General features: G+C 44.9%; 1 protein-coding gene across 7 annotated transcripts in view; it reads right to left on the bottom strand.

The window, feature by feature from the left end:
* The window catches only part of Atg16l1 (autophagy related 16-like 1 (S. cerevisiae)), a 36422-nt gene extending 23899 nt beyond the window's left edge, over positions 1-12523 (bottom strand). For 3 of the 7 annotated variants that reach the window (NM_001205391.1, NM_029846.4, NM_001205392.1), the window contains exons 1-5: positions 12216-12519; positions 8386-8479; positions 3087-3192; positions 2348-2421; positions 1473-1724 (exon numbers count right to left, since the gene is read on the bottom strand). In NM_001205391.1, coding sequence (NP_001192320.1) covers positions 1473-1724; positions 2348-2421; positions 3087-3192; positions 8386-8479; positions 12216-12330 — 641 coding nt within the window. In that variant the 5' untranslated portion in view covers positions 12331-12519. Of the gene's footprint in view, positions 1-1472; positions 1725-2347; positions 2422-3086; positions 3193-8385; positions 8480-12215 lie in introns of all 7 variants that reach the window. The other 4 variants (XR_003947276.1, XR_387198.4, XR_003947274.1 and 1 more) reach the window with 4 other exon arrangements.
* Positions 12524-12694: the final 171 nt, after the last annotated feature.

Genomic DNA, 12694 nt, shown 5'->3' with positions numbered 1-12694 from the left:
TAAGTCACAACTTAAATGTGAGGATCTAATTTTCTTCACTATGAATCATGTGCCACCTTGCCTAACCATCCGTGAATGAGTTTTCCTACTTCCTTGAGTTGAAGTCCAATTCAACTAGTTAAAGCAGTCATTCGGCACTTGGAACACATTGGCCTCCTAACTTTTCCGTCATCTTTACAGGCCACAGCCACTGCTGCTTGTCATACCTGGCATTTCCCAATGACTGCACTAGAAGACTTTATTTTAAAAGAGCATTTCGAGCCTCATGGATAGAGCTGATTGCTGTGTAAGTTTGATTCTCTGAGTTTGATTTCCTGGCACCCACATAAAGGGGAGAACTGATTTCAGTGTTCTCCAACTTCCACACATGCACTGTGGCACACACATGCTTTACCTTCCTTAGCTTGTGTGTGCACACACAGTTCCTATGTGTGCACACATAGGAACTCACTCACAGTGAGGAAATAAAAGAATACTTCTTAATTTGCCGTTTTCTGATGTTAAGAAATCTAACAGTTTTACTGTCACTCTTTATTTGATTTTTATGGCTGGAAAGTTCCTTAACATTCATATTTAGGAACCCTTTATACAATTGTCAGCACTTACTTGATTTCTAACGTGCCCCTAGGATGTAATCTTTCCACTAATGTGAGTATGTAACATGGCAGGGCAGGCACTCACCATTAGTCCTCAGAACTTATTCCTAATACTACTGTAGATGAATTAAGTTCTTTTCTGACTGAGCTATGGATGGAGATTTTCCAGACATATGTATTTAAATGTGGTCTTGCTGCTTGAATGGAAATATGTGTAGGTAATGGTGATCCTTGATCATGATACTTGGTCAGCACCTGTGTGTGCACACACGAGTTCTAAGTTCCTGCATGTCCTGTCACACAGATACAAATTCCTAACATGCAGGGTGGGAGGCTTCCCCAAATAGATACTGGTCAGACAGGTGTTCTTTTCAAGAGCTTTGTTATTGTTCTGGATTTATTAAGTTTTTAATCAGGAGTTAGTGGAAGAGTATTAACTGGATGGTTTTAAAATTCCTTTTTCAATGTAAGGCATTTAACTGACAACCCAGTGGCCCATCTTTTAATTCCTTGCATAAATCCTACTCAGACTTTGCCATATTAAGAAACATTAACAATGAATTTAGGAATCTCACTTTTAAATTCCTGAGATTAAGCTACAGTCTTCTTACTAGCAGAATTGGAATTTGTGTCTAGGTCTGAATAGCTCCATGAAATTAGGAGGTAGTAGGGGACACGGATCCTAACTGTATCTCCAATCAGCTGCAGATGTTCTTGCAAATGTAAATTTCTCCGATTCCCACATTGCTACTTTGGCTAGTGTTTTCTGGCTCATGGCTCCTCTACCACCACTACCACCCTGACAGCTGCCAGGCAGGTTTTTCTTTTCAAAGAACCAGGTTCTGCTTGTCCACTAACTGCAGCTAGATGTCCCACCTGGAGTCCTTCTCATTCTCTGCATTGAGGCGATTGGCTTCTTGGGCCTTCTCAGCCATCCATCTGGTGACCAGTTCCTGGTTCTCCTCAGTAGTTTTCCTCAGTTTCTCTTCTAGGGCAGTAAAAGTAATCTGCAGGGCGTCATACTCATCCTTCAGGGTCTGGTTGGCTACCTCGAGGTCCTGCAGTTTGGTGCGCAGGTCCAGGCAGTTTGTCTCCAGGTCAGAGATGGTCTGTAAATACTCCGAAATCCTGAAAGTACAGTTTGAGAGGCGCTTTCCCTCATCAGAGCCCGGCAACCGCAGGCAGAGCAGCGGGCCGAGCTTGAGGGAGCAGCAATGGGAACACTGGCCACCACACCTGGTCCATCTAGCTCCTACCCAGGATGAAGCGCCTACCGACCACAGACGGCTAGTAACTGTAGCTTTTTGGGGAAAAAGAACCCGAGGGAAGGGGAAGCTCCAGGCATTTCCAAGTGGCAAAGGGCCTTGGAAGGATCTCTCCACCGCTCTAAGGCACTGAATCTAAGTCTGCTAGTAAACAATCTTTCTGCTTACAAATGTGTCTTCCAGCACCCAATAGGCATGTGCTTCATAGGGCCACTGTGGCCCTCCCCCTAGTGGAAGACATTGGTGACTGCACACAGTGGTCAAGGAGAACTGAGAATGCCATCACTTCCTCAGGCAGGTGTGGAGCACCTAGGAACTCAAGGGCATCACCCTTGCTCTTCTCAGAAAAGAGCGCCAGGCTGCAAGTACTGGAATAGAATTCTTGCTGAGAGCAGGGTGGCTCCCACCTGCCACCTGCCACCAGCCCCACTCTGACTAGCACAGCATAGCAGATGTGTGACCCCAGGACACATGGTGTCTACTTACTTTGCTTCATTCATCTGTATCTCCTTGTCCTTCTGCTGCATTTGGTTGTTCAGGTCAATCACCAACTGAGCTAACTGGGAGACAAGTAATACTCTTGTAAAGAGGAGGCTTTTCAATCTCAACCACATAATGGGTTACTATTTCCTTAACTTTAAAGAAAGAAGAAGTGCCTGTGGGTGGGTAAAGTTAACAAGGAAAAGGGATATGGTTGCAAAGCAGGCAGAAGGGTCTTTGAGGTTATGTCTGCTGCCTCTTCCTGAGAACCTTGGGTGGCTTTGAGGTCTGTACAGAGGAAATCGTCTATGCTTCCACACTGTGGCTGACTCAGTTAGACACAGTAAGGCATTTTCTAATCTAAGACCAGACACTCGAGTACAACTCTCACCCTCACACTGATACCTGAGGGTTCACACTTAAAAGTGAATGTATCAGGAAGAATTATGAGGGATCACAGAGTAAATTTTTTCTCTTCAGGACGACTTCCCCACCATTTTTCTTATGCTGCTGTTAAGAGCAGTGGTCTGGTTTTGGCTCACCACCTGCTAACAGGCCTCATGTTGCTTGATGGTTCCTCTGTTGTGTCCTATCCTGGCTGCCTGCTGACCCGTCTCCCACCCTATCCCCTGCCTTACAGAAAGTTTGTATTGCCAAATTAGACCAGATTGCTGTAAAGTTTCAGGTCAGTGATTGTTTCCCTGCCTCTTCTTAGAAGGCCCTGCAAAAAAAGGGCTTTCTGTACCTCCCCACGCTTCTTGTGCAGTTCGGTCAGCTCTTCCTGGTGTTTGATCCTCAACTGGGCCATTTCTTGTAGTTGACTATCATTCCACGCACCATCATGTCCAGGACTAAATCACCATCAGCAGAGACAACATGCAAAAAAGGACAGTGAAATAAAGAGTCAGACTCCAGACTTTCCGACTAGGCAATAAATCACTAGCTCCAGAATTTGATCCTGTACAATCTACCAAACCATTCTGGTATCTGAAACAGTGGTGGGCTGGAGAGATGGCTCAGTGTTTAAGAGCACTGACTGCTCTTCCAAAGGTCCTAAGTTCAAATCCCAGCAACCACATGGTGGCTCACAACCATCTGTACAGCTACAGTGTATTCATATACATAAAATAAATAAATCTTTAAAAAGAAACAGTGGCAAATCTTGAGCCTTTATGGGTAGAAAGACTGGTGATGGTAAACCAAACACAACCACAGCTGCCAGTCAACTAAGGAACAAAGGTGGGGCTTCTGAATAAAGTGTAGGTGAACAGCCAACACACCCACTCATTGCAAGTATTGCATCCCATCCCTGTGCCAGGTACTGCTGGTTCTGTTGAGAAAGGAAGAAGGGAGCACAGAGCTCTGTTCTCAGGCATCAGACAATAAAAAGCAGACGGGCAAAATCAAGTAGTGTGTGAAGCTACATGTTACAAAGAAACCACAAACAGGGTAGAAAAGTCTGGGTTTCACTAAGGTGACCAGAAAGAAACAAAGGGCAAGACATGTACTCACCCCTACCCAGTAAGGGGTTCTCTGAGTAGAGGGGGCTGCACACTACACACCTGGGAGGGCACAGTGTCAGTGAAAGGGACGGAGAACCAAGACTTAGAAAGTAGCATTTGCTGAGCCTCCCACGCCCTGGGCTTGAGGGAGGCACTCACTTACTGATGAAGGGTTTTAGTAGTCTGGGATGGGGAGAAGTGTAGGACAGGACAGAAACAGTGAGACCAGTTAGCAGGACACTGGGTAGCCCTACTACAGAAGGCAGCTCACATCGCAGTGGTGCCACTGGAGACAGTTGAGAGTTTAGACTCACTCTGAAGTGTGTGGGGGAATCAAAGACTGACAGGAATAAAAGACTGACTCAGGGCTTGGGATCTGAGCGACCAGCAAACCTGTATGGCAAGACTTGGGGGAGGAAAATGTCTAGGTGAGGACAGAAGGATTCTGTTCTGGCCATCCACACTGAAAGCTCACAGGTAATGTCAGCACACAGATGTGCATGAAGCTGCAGGAGTACAGGACACCACAACAACGATTCTGTTTTGGGAACTTTGTCAGATATTCGATATTTTCTCAGAAACAAGACTATAATGAAAACCAGTGAGAGGCTCTAAACTACAAAGGCAGAAGGGTGGATGGGTAGAGATAAAAGTTAATCAGTTAACAGCTGCTTGCAGAACAAACTATGTGGAAACCCAGACTTAAACCCCACAACAGACCTCCAGGGCCACTAACCCCGATCAGAGAAATATCTGGACTCAAACCCAAACAGATCCAGAAGTAATCATTTCTCCTCAAGGAATGCCTGCCAGTCCCAAAGATCTCTTCTCCAAAGCTCAAGGGAAAACAAACAAAAACCAACCACCGAAAGCTCTGGTCAGGTGTGGTCACTACGCACTTTGACAAAGGCTACCTGCTCCCAGAAGCTGAAGGACTAGTGTCCCAGGATCTGGCTCTTTATTTTCCGTTTATTTCAGAGATTCTGCAAAATTTTGGCTGACTACAACTGAAGAAAAGGTTCTTGGCAGGAGCTAGGTACTCATTCATGGTGATTCTGATCTGAAAAAAGGGACAGAAGAAGGGAAGAAGGCTGGACAGTAATTAAAGCATCCACACTGACAGGGCTGCTCCTTGGGATTTAGGATACGCTGCAAAATGAGAGGTGCTGCAAACAGCAGCATAAGGAAGTGGGCGTGGCCATGCATGCCTGTAATTCCAACCCCAGGCAGGAGCTCTCTGAATTCAAAGCCAGCCTTTTCTACAGAGTTCCAGGACAGCCAGGGCTATAGAGACCCTGCCTTAGAATAGCATAGTAATATCACATAACTCAAACACCTACTTATACTTGGATTCTTATCATACATCTAAGCATAAATAATCATTTATCTCACCCTTTGAAGCAAATGGATACTTCCCTAATTGTAGCCCAAGAAGTAGAAACCAAAAGACAAAAAAGTACACTACCCTGTATAAAGCCATCCTTAATGACTTTGAGTCATTAGAGAGTATCTCACCAAATCTTTCTCCAAATGCACAGCAGCACAGAATGTACAAAGCAGCTAATGTATTCTAATCTATGGGCTAGCATTCAACACAAAGTCTCATGAAATGAAAGCTGTAAGAAAATCAAGTCATTCCTCACACATGGTTAGGAGGGGTTAAAAAGAGTAACAGGGAGGACTTCCTAAGATGGTGGACTGCAGACAAGAACAACAGGCTGTGGAGACTTGCAGATAGAAACAGCACCTATAATTGCTAGGGACAAGGCAAGAAGGGACAGGCCATGCCCCTGCTTTGGGACCAGTGACTTCCTTCTACTCACAATGAAACAAAGGGACTGATACCTTCTGTGAGTACTCTTAACACGTTTCCAAGCAAACAACCCTTTGTGCTGGTCTCTGGTTTGGCTTCTGTCCCCACTAAGTGGATTTATTAACTCTCACCTCTCTATCCCCAATGCCTAGCCATACTACAGTCGAATCTAGAGTGAAATCTAGCCAAAGTTTAGGAATGAAAAGAAAGGCGGCGGCAAAATAAATGTAAACCACTGGACAGAATAAGGAGTTTGAGGTAAAGACTCAAAAGCATGAGTGGCTATGGGAGGGAAAGAGTATCCAGGGAAGAGGAACCCCAGACAACTTGTGGAAAGGACAGCAGTAATGGAAACAAGGCAGTCAGGAGGACTGGCTCATTAAAGGATGTTTGTGGGAAAAGACAGACTTCTAGTAAAACAACCACTTGAGTAAAATCCAGACAATAACCCCCCTCCCCCCAGCAAATCAATTTGTTGATGATACAGGAATACAGTCACTGTGTGGATTGCTTTCAACTGGACACAAGCTGGGGTCATTTGAGAAGAGGAAACCTCAAATGAAAAAGGGCCTCTGTAGGCAAATATATGGGGCATTTTGATTAATGATTTAGGGCCTTGCTAAGCATGAGTGATGACAACGCTAGTCAGGTGGTCCTGGGGTGTATAAGAAAACAAGCCAAGTGAGCCACAAGGGAGCAGGGTTCCTCAATGGCCTCTGCAGGTTTCTGTCCTGTCTGAGTACCTATGTTGGTTTCCCTCGATGATCAACTGTGACTAGGACATATAAGCCAAATTAAGCCTTTCTGCCACTCGTTGCTTTTGATTATAATCTTTATGACAGAAACAGAAACCTAATTAGGACAGTCAACAAGAGCTTCCTAGACAGTCCAGGATGTTGTTACACTTGGGAGGCAGAGGCATGCAGACCTCCGAGTTTGAGACTAGTCTGGTCTACAGAGTGAGATCCAGGACAGTCAGGACCACACAGAGAAACCCTGTCTCAAAAGACCCCGAAGAGCTTACCCAGACAGAAATATAATCGTTTAGCTGACCGGATTCAGAGAAGGTAAAGCTGCATTTCCTGTAATGAAGACTAAGCAGATCACTGTTAAATAATATCTTAAGTGCGACTCTTCAGGCCACACAGGCAGGATCTCCTGAACTGTGATTAAGTAAAAGGCAGAACATGAAGCTGGGCAGAGCCATCTCTTCTCTAGGATTTTTCTTACCCTGTCACCTCCCAGATTACCTTGCCAGGTGGCCAAAAAGCTATGTGGAAGATGCATTTGTAGGTAGAAGTAAATGGCAGGCCACATGCCTCATTTCTGGTTTTGTTTTTAAGCCAAGGTTAGCTACTTAAGTTTTTATTTTTATTTATTATTATTATTATTATTATTATTTTTTTTTTTTTTTTGGTTTTTCGAGACAGGGTTTCTCTGTGTTGCCCTGGCTGTCCTGGAACTCACTCTGTAGACCAGGCTGGCCTCAAAGTCAGAAATCCACCTGCCTCTGCCTCCCGAGTGCTGGGACTTAAGGCATGTGCCACCACGCCCGACTACTTAGTTTTTAATAGTTACTAGGTATCGGCATGCAAAAAGAGTATAGATTTTTGATTAAGAATGGGCATTGCTCCTACACAAGCCACCAACTATGCAAAGATCACAACAGCATGGAGAGGACAGGAAGACCGTGAACTCTATTCGCACTGGAGCATGGCTTTCCAGTAAGGCCCAGTTATCAAATCAAACATTCACAGTATTTATTAGGACTTACCTTTCCTATTAACACATGCTGCTACTTTCCCAATCTAGCTCTTGAAAGAAAAAAAAAGCCTGTTGCAATCTGCTAAGTTAATTTCACAAGCTAAAGCTGAAAAACACCAGGCTAAAAGGATCAAACAGACTAGTACTATAATTAACTATACTAAAAGCAATCTATTTATTTGTCAGTTAATCCTGTTTTAATAAGGCTCTGGAAGACTACTCAGGAATCCAACTGTTTCTGATTATTCAACTTTTCTTTTAAGACAGGGTCACAGTATGTTGCCTTAGCTAGCCTGGAACCTGCTATGTAGATCACTAGCTTCAGATCTGCCTATCTCTGTCTCCCAAGTGTTGGAATTATAGGTGTGCAACACCAGACATGGCTCCTTGCTTTTTTTTTTTTTTTTCTTTTTTTCTTTTGGTTTTCAAGACAGGGTTTCTCTATGTAGCCCTGGCTGTCCTAGAACTCACTTTGTAGACCAGGCTGGCCTCGAACTCAGAAATCCATCTGCCTCTGCCTCCCAAGTGCTGGGATTAAAGGCGTGCGCCACCATGCCAAAAAGATCCCAGTGGATTCCAAGAGACACTGACATAGGTACCCCATGTGAACAGGGCTTGAGAACTTTCTTAACCTGATAATACTGTACTATCTGATAAGGCTTGAGAGAGAGAGAGTGTTTTGTGTGTGTGTGTGTTTGTGTTCTGAACAACCATTTTAGTTACATGATTTTAAGAGCTGTGATTTGAAGGGAATTGAGTCCAACTGGGCTAGAAAGCAGTGCCTGTTTGCTTTAAGGTGGTGACTGCAGGGCGTGCTGGTGAGCGCCTACAATCACTGCAAGAGCTGAAGACGAGCCTGGGCCGCAGTGTGGGGCTCTGCCCAAATAAATGGATATGCACGCGCGAGAGAGAACACAAAGACAAGTTTCAAATAACATGTACAACATAGATTTGTTTCAGAATACCTTATTTCATGCCTATTTGGCATGTCATGCTTTTCTGCTTGTAGTTTCTGGGTCAATACTGAATGAAGATCTGACTTTTCCAGCAACTTGGTATCTGTATATATAAAAAGAAAAAAAAAGCTATTATTGTACAATGCACATATCTTATAAAGCTTGGGACCAAAGAAGTACAAGATGTCCTGAGCATGTGTCATCATTATTAGGTGTCAAACTATGTTTGTGGTGGCTTCGTCGCATGCAGCAGTCTAGGAACTTAACTGTTCAGATGCTTCTGGCCCGAGCTTGTGAAGTCCAATGACACTATCTCATGGACGTGCACCTGGAAGAAGGACCCCTATAGAGAAAACTAAAATGGCTTCCTGCCTTATTTTCCACCTTTGGAGTAGGAACAAAATACCATGAACCACAGCACAATGAAATGCTGGTATAAAACTTGATGAATTTAACTACTTTTTAGATCAGGGCACTGGGAAAAGCAGACAGTCTAATGGACAGGAAAGAAACATTGGAGCAAACACAGGAAAAAGGATGAAATATTTAGTCTTTATTTTGAGACAGGGTTTCCCTGTGTAGTCCAGTCTGTCCTGTAACTTGCTTTGTACACCACAAGGCTGTCCTCAAACTCAGAGATCCGCCAGCCTCTGCCTCTCGAGTGCTTGGATTAAAGGTATAAATATGAAATATTTAGACTTCTCATTAGCAATGATGAAATAAGAGACTGTAAAAGCAGGCAGTCACATGAAAAAGCTGAATTAGAAAGATGCCAAAGACCACTGTGAGGCTTCTTGCTCAGGAAATTGGATGGAGGTTTATGTCTAAACTCTATAGGAAAGACTTTGTGGCAATAAAATAGTTCTTTCTGTCCATATGAGATGGTAAATAGTGTAGAAATTCAAAAGAACAGACAGGGCTTGAAAGATGTAGTCAGATTCAAAAGGCCCAGTCCAATAAGGTCTGACTGAGGGGCTCTGAAGGGGTAGGAAGAGGGGAGATCCCTCCACAGAAGGCTACAGCCTATAGTCCTATATATCAAAAAGCAAATTAACAATAGGAAACATGACAGTGGAGCCATGTAAAATACACAACTGAGACGAGACAGTGAGGCTTAAGGTTCTCTTTCCCAGCATCTAGTTCTTCCTGGTCATTTGATGAGATTACTAGGGGGAGATGTGGAACAAGTGTAGTTCAGTGGAGAGCACTAGTCTAGCATGCTCTGGGCTCCAGGGCACAGAATTGCCTCAACAAAAACAAAAACAAACTTCAGTTGGTAAAAGAACCTTTCTTATGCTTGAAGGAGAAATGAGAGTCAAAGGATAGCCTGAGTTGGGGCAATGCCTTTATGTCAGCATGCTGTAGGCTTCGAGAGAACCTGAGTTGGAGGCCAGTCTGGGTGACAAAGAGACCCAGTTAGTTTCAAACACCAAAGCAGCACATTCTGAGTTCCAACGTCACCAAGCAGAACAAGAGACGGAGCACAGGAACCCTGTAGACCTCTGAGGGTTACAAATCTGCACTACAACCAAAGCTGGGCATGCTGGCAGTCCTACTTCTCCTTAAAATGGAAGTGCAGGAAAAAGTTTCCTGCATTTGATGGATTTTAGGAGGAAGTGGTTCCTTGGAGAGCATTGACAAAAAGAGGGTGTCATTCAGTTTCACCACAGATGGACATCCTGTGAGAAGGGAGGGTGGGGCTTTTAAAGGACACCAGGCATTTAAGAGGGCTCCTTCATAAAGGTTTTCTCCTACAAAGAAGGATCATCAATAAGGGAGTCCACACTTACCCAAGGCCTCTTCTTGTGTTTCTGTTCAGGCTCAGACAGAACTACACAAGGAACACAAGGGAGATGGTCAGAAATGACCAGCTTGAGAAGGCTAGAATGAACTAGGTCATAGTCAAACTAGAAAAGATATGACCAATGCCCTGGCCTATGAAGAAAGATATAAAGAAGCAAAGGTTGTCTGCCCAACCTGCTCCATTGGCCTCCCATGCTGTGTTCTCTTCTCAAACAGCTATTCCGTGACTGACTGAGGATCAGCCAGACCTTACGTTCTATCCAGCACCTTCCCTAAACTGGCAAATACTAGTAACAACCTAAAATAGCGTGAACAGTAGGATTAGTTTCCTAAATTACAGCTTTGTAGTCTATCTAGTGCCTTCACTAGCCTAGCAAGTACAAAGATCCCACCCTCCAAAGTCTATAAACACCGAAAACTTCTTTCTTCTGTGGTTGTTGACAGATGTCCCAGATTCCTCTGCTCTAAGTAGATAGTATTATTTAAGGACCTGATCACCTGAAATTCATCTCAGCTCATCCCTCATTAACTTGGAAAGAATCTTCATTATTTAAAATATTTCCCATCTCTGACTGTTCCAATGGTTTGACACTCTCCTACCAATAGGTTATCCAGTTTTGAAATTTAAAAAAAAAAATCAAAACAAAACGAAAATGACTCAAGTTGTCTCCAAGATTATTATAGATGTTGTTTAATGCCCTTATATACACTCTATTTTTATGAAGCAGGCAGGGCATATCTTCACTCCCATTTTAAAGATGCACCAAACTAGAAATGTCTGTAAGGACCTAGTGAGATCTCTGACCCAATCTGTCAGATTTTAACTACATTATCTTTTAAAGAGAAACAAGAACGGAACCCATAAAACGTGTAAACAGATTCCTGGGCTACATTAATAGCCATTGCTCTCCCAGAGTGCAAGGAAGCAACACACCAGAGACAGCGTCCCTTTCCTGCTCTCCTTTTAAAGGGCTAAGTGCTGAGAAAGAGCCATTCCTCAGGAGAGCCAACAAAGGCAAATGCACAAGTGTCTTAAAACCAATGTCTAACCTCAGCCCCAACATTAACCCATACTGCAACTTCATCATCGTTGGCCTTGGTGCTTCATAAAAATTTAACATGAAACAATACATGCCAATTACTTAAAATGCTCAAACGTGTGTGCAAATCGAACCACTCAGGAAGCATAAAAAAAGTATGGGACTATTTTATCTTCTGTCATTTATACTGACTTAATTAGTCTGGAGTGTTTTTGATTGTCAAGTACATCCCCAGATGATTCTAACGTGTAAATAACTACTGATTTATCCCCATCAGAATGCAAATAGCAGTACTACGATTTCAAATCCCACTACCCGCAAAAACTTAGGAAGACTATGCCCAGGCTATCTCAGGAAGCAGATGGAACCTCAGGATCGAGGAGTGTCAACGCATTCGTTCAAATGTGAAACAGATTGGCTAAATTGGGAACACGAGGCACGAAAATGATCGTTGAGAACCCGCCTTAAGAATACAAGATACTTTCGATCCTTAAAATTCGCAAAGAGCGGCGAAGAGACCACTCTTTTTTTCTCACTTAAGGCTTTCAATAATAGCAAATGACCCAGTGGACAAATCCTAAAACTCAAATGTGTACCAACAATATGGAGAGGCCTGAGAAGTCAAAAACCACTAGTTCCACAGCATTCCGAAGAGAACGTCCATCTCTCGAGTTAATGCGTAAAGTCAATCTCTGTCTTGAACTCGATTCCTTAAACACGACGTTTTTGGAGCCTGACTACCTAAGTGCATCGGCGCCGCCTGGGTTATCGAGATTTACAACTGCAAACGATGTCTGTGGAAAGAACCTGGAAAAGGGGAACCCTCCATGATCGCGCCTAAGGTTTAAGCCAAAGAAGGAAGGTAAGCAACGAAAGGGCTCGAGACGTGCGGGACGCCAGGTCCCCGACGAGGCCGCCATGCGCGCGGGCGGAGCCGGGGTTCTCGCTGCCACGGCGCGTTCCACTCCCCGCCCCGGGCCCGCGCGTGCCGCTCACACTGCAGAATGATCTCCTCGAACGCCTGCCTCTGCAGTCGGTCCCGGCGCCTCAGTTCCTCCGCGATGTGACGCTTCCAGCGGGGAAAGTCTGCGGCGCGCAGGCCCGACGACATGCCGAACGCTGCCCCGGCGCCTCAGGGCGGCCGATCCGTGCCGACACTGGGGGGCTGCAGGCTGCAGCGTGCTGCCAGCCGCCAGCGAACAGAAGCCGGCCGCCGGAACCTCACCTTCCCACACAGGGCACCCGGAGGCGATCCGGGAAGATTTTCCGGTCTCTGCCGGAAATTATTCTGGAGAAGGCCGGAAGGCCCGCCTCGTAGCCCGACGTCCTAGGCCGCGCGCAAGCTCCCGGCCGAGACTTCGCGGGACGCTCTCAAATGACGCAACCTTGAAGCCGGAAGCGTCGGTGATGAGAGGCAGCCGCTGGGAGGCACCCTGGCTTCGCGGAAGAAGACAGGAAATGGGGTGGTTTTGTCC

The sequence above is a fragment of the Mus musculus genome, chromosome 1 (assembly GCF_000001635.26).
Source record: "Mus musculus strain C57BL/6J chromosome 1, GRCm38.p6 C57BL/6J".
NCBI lineage: Eukaryota > Metazoa > Chordata > Mammalia > Rodentia > Muridae > Mus > Mus musculus.
Note: the sequence above shows the minus strand (reverse complement) of the source record. Positions and strands in the feature narration are given on the sequence as shown.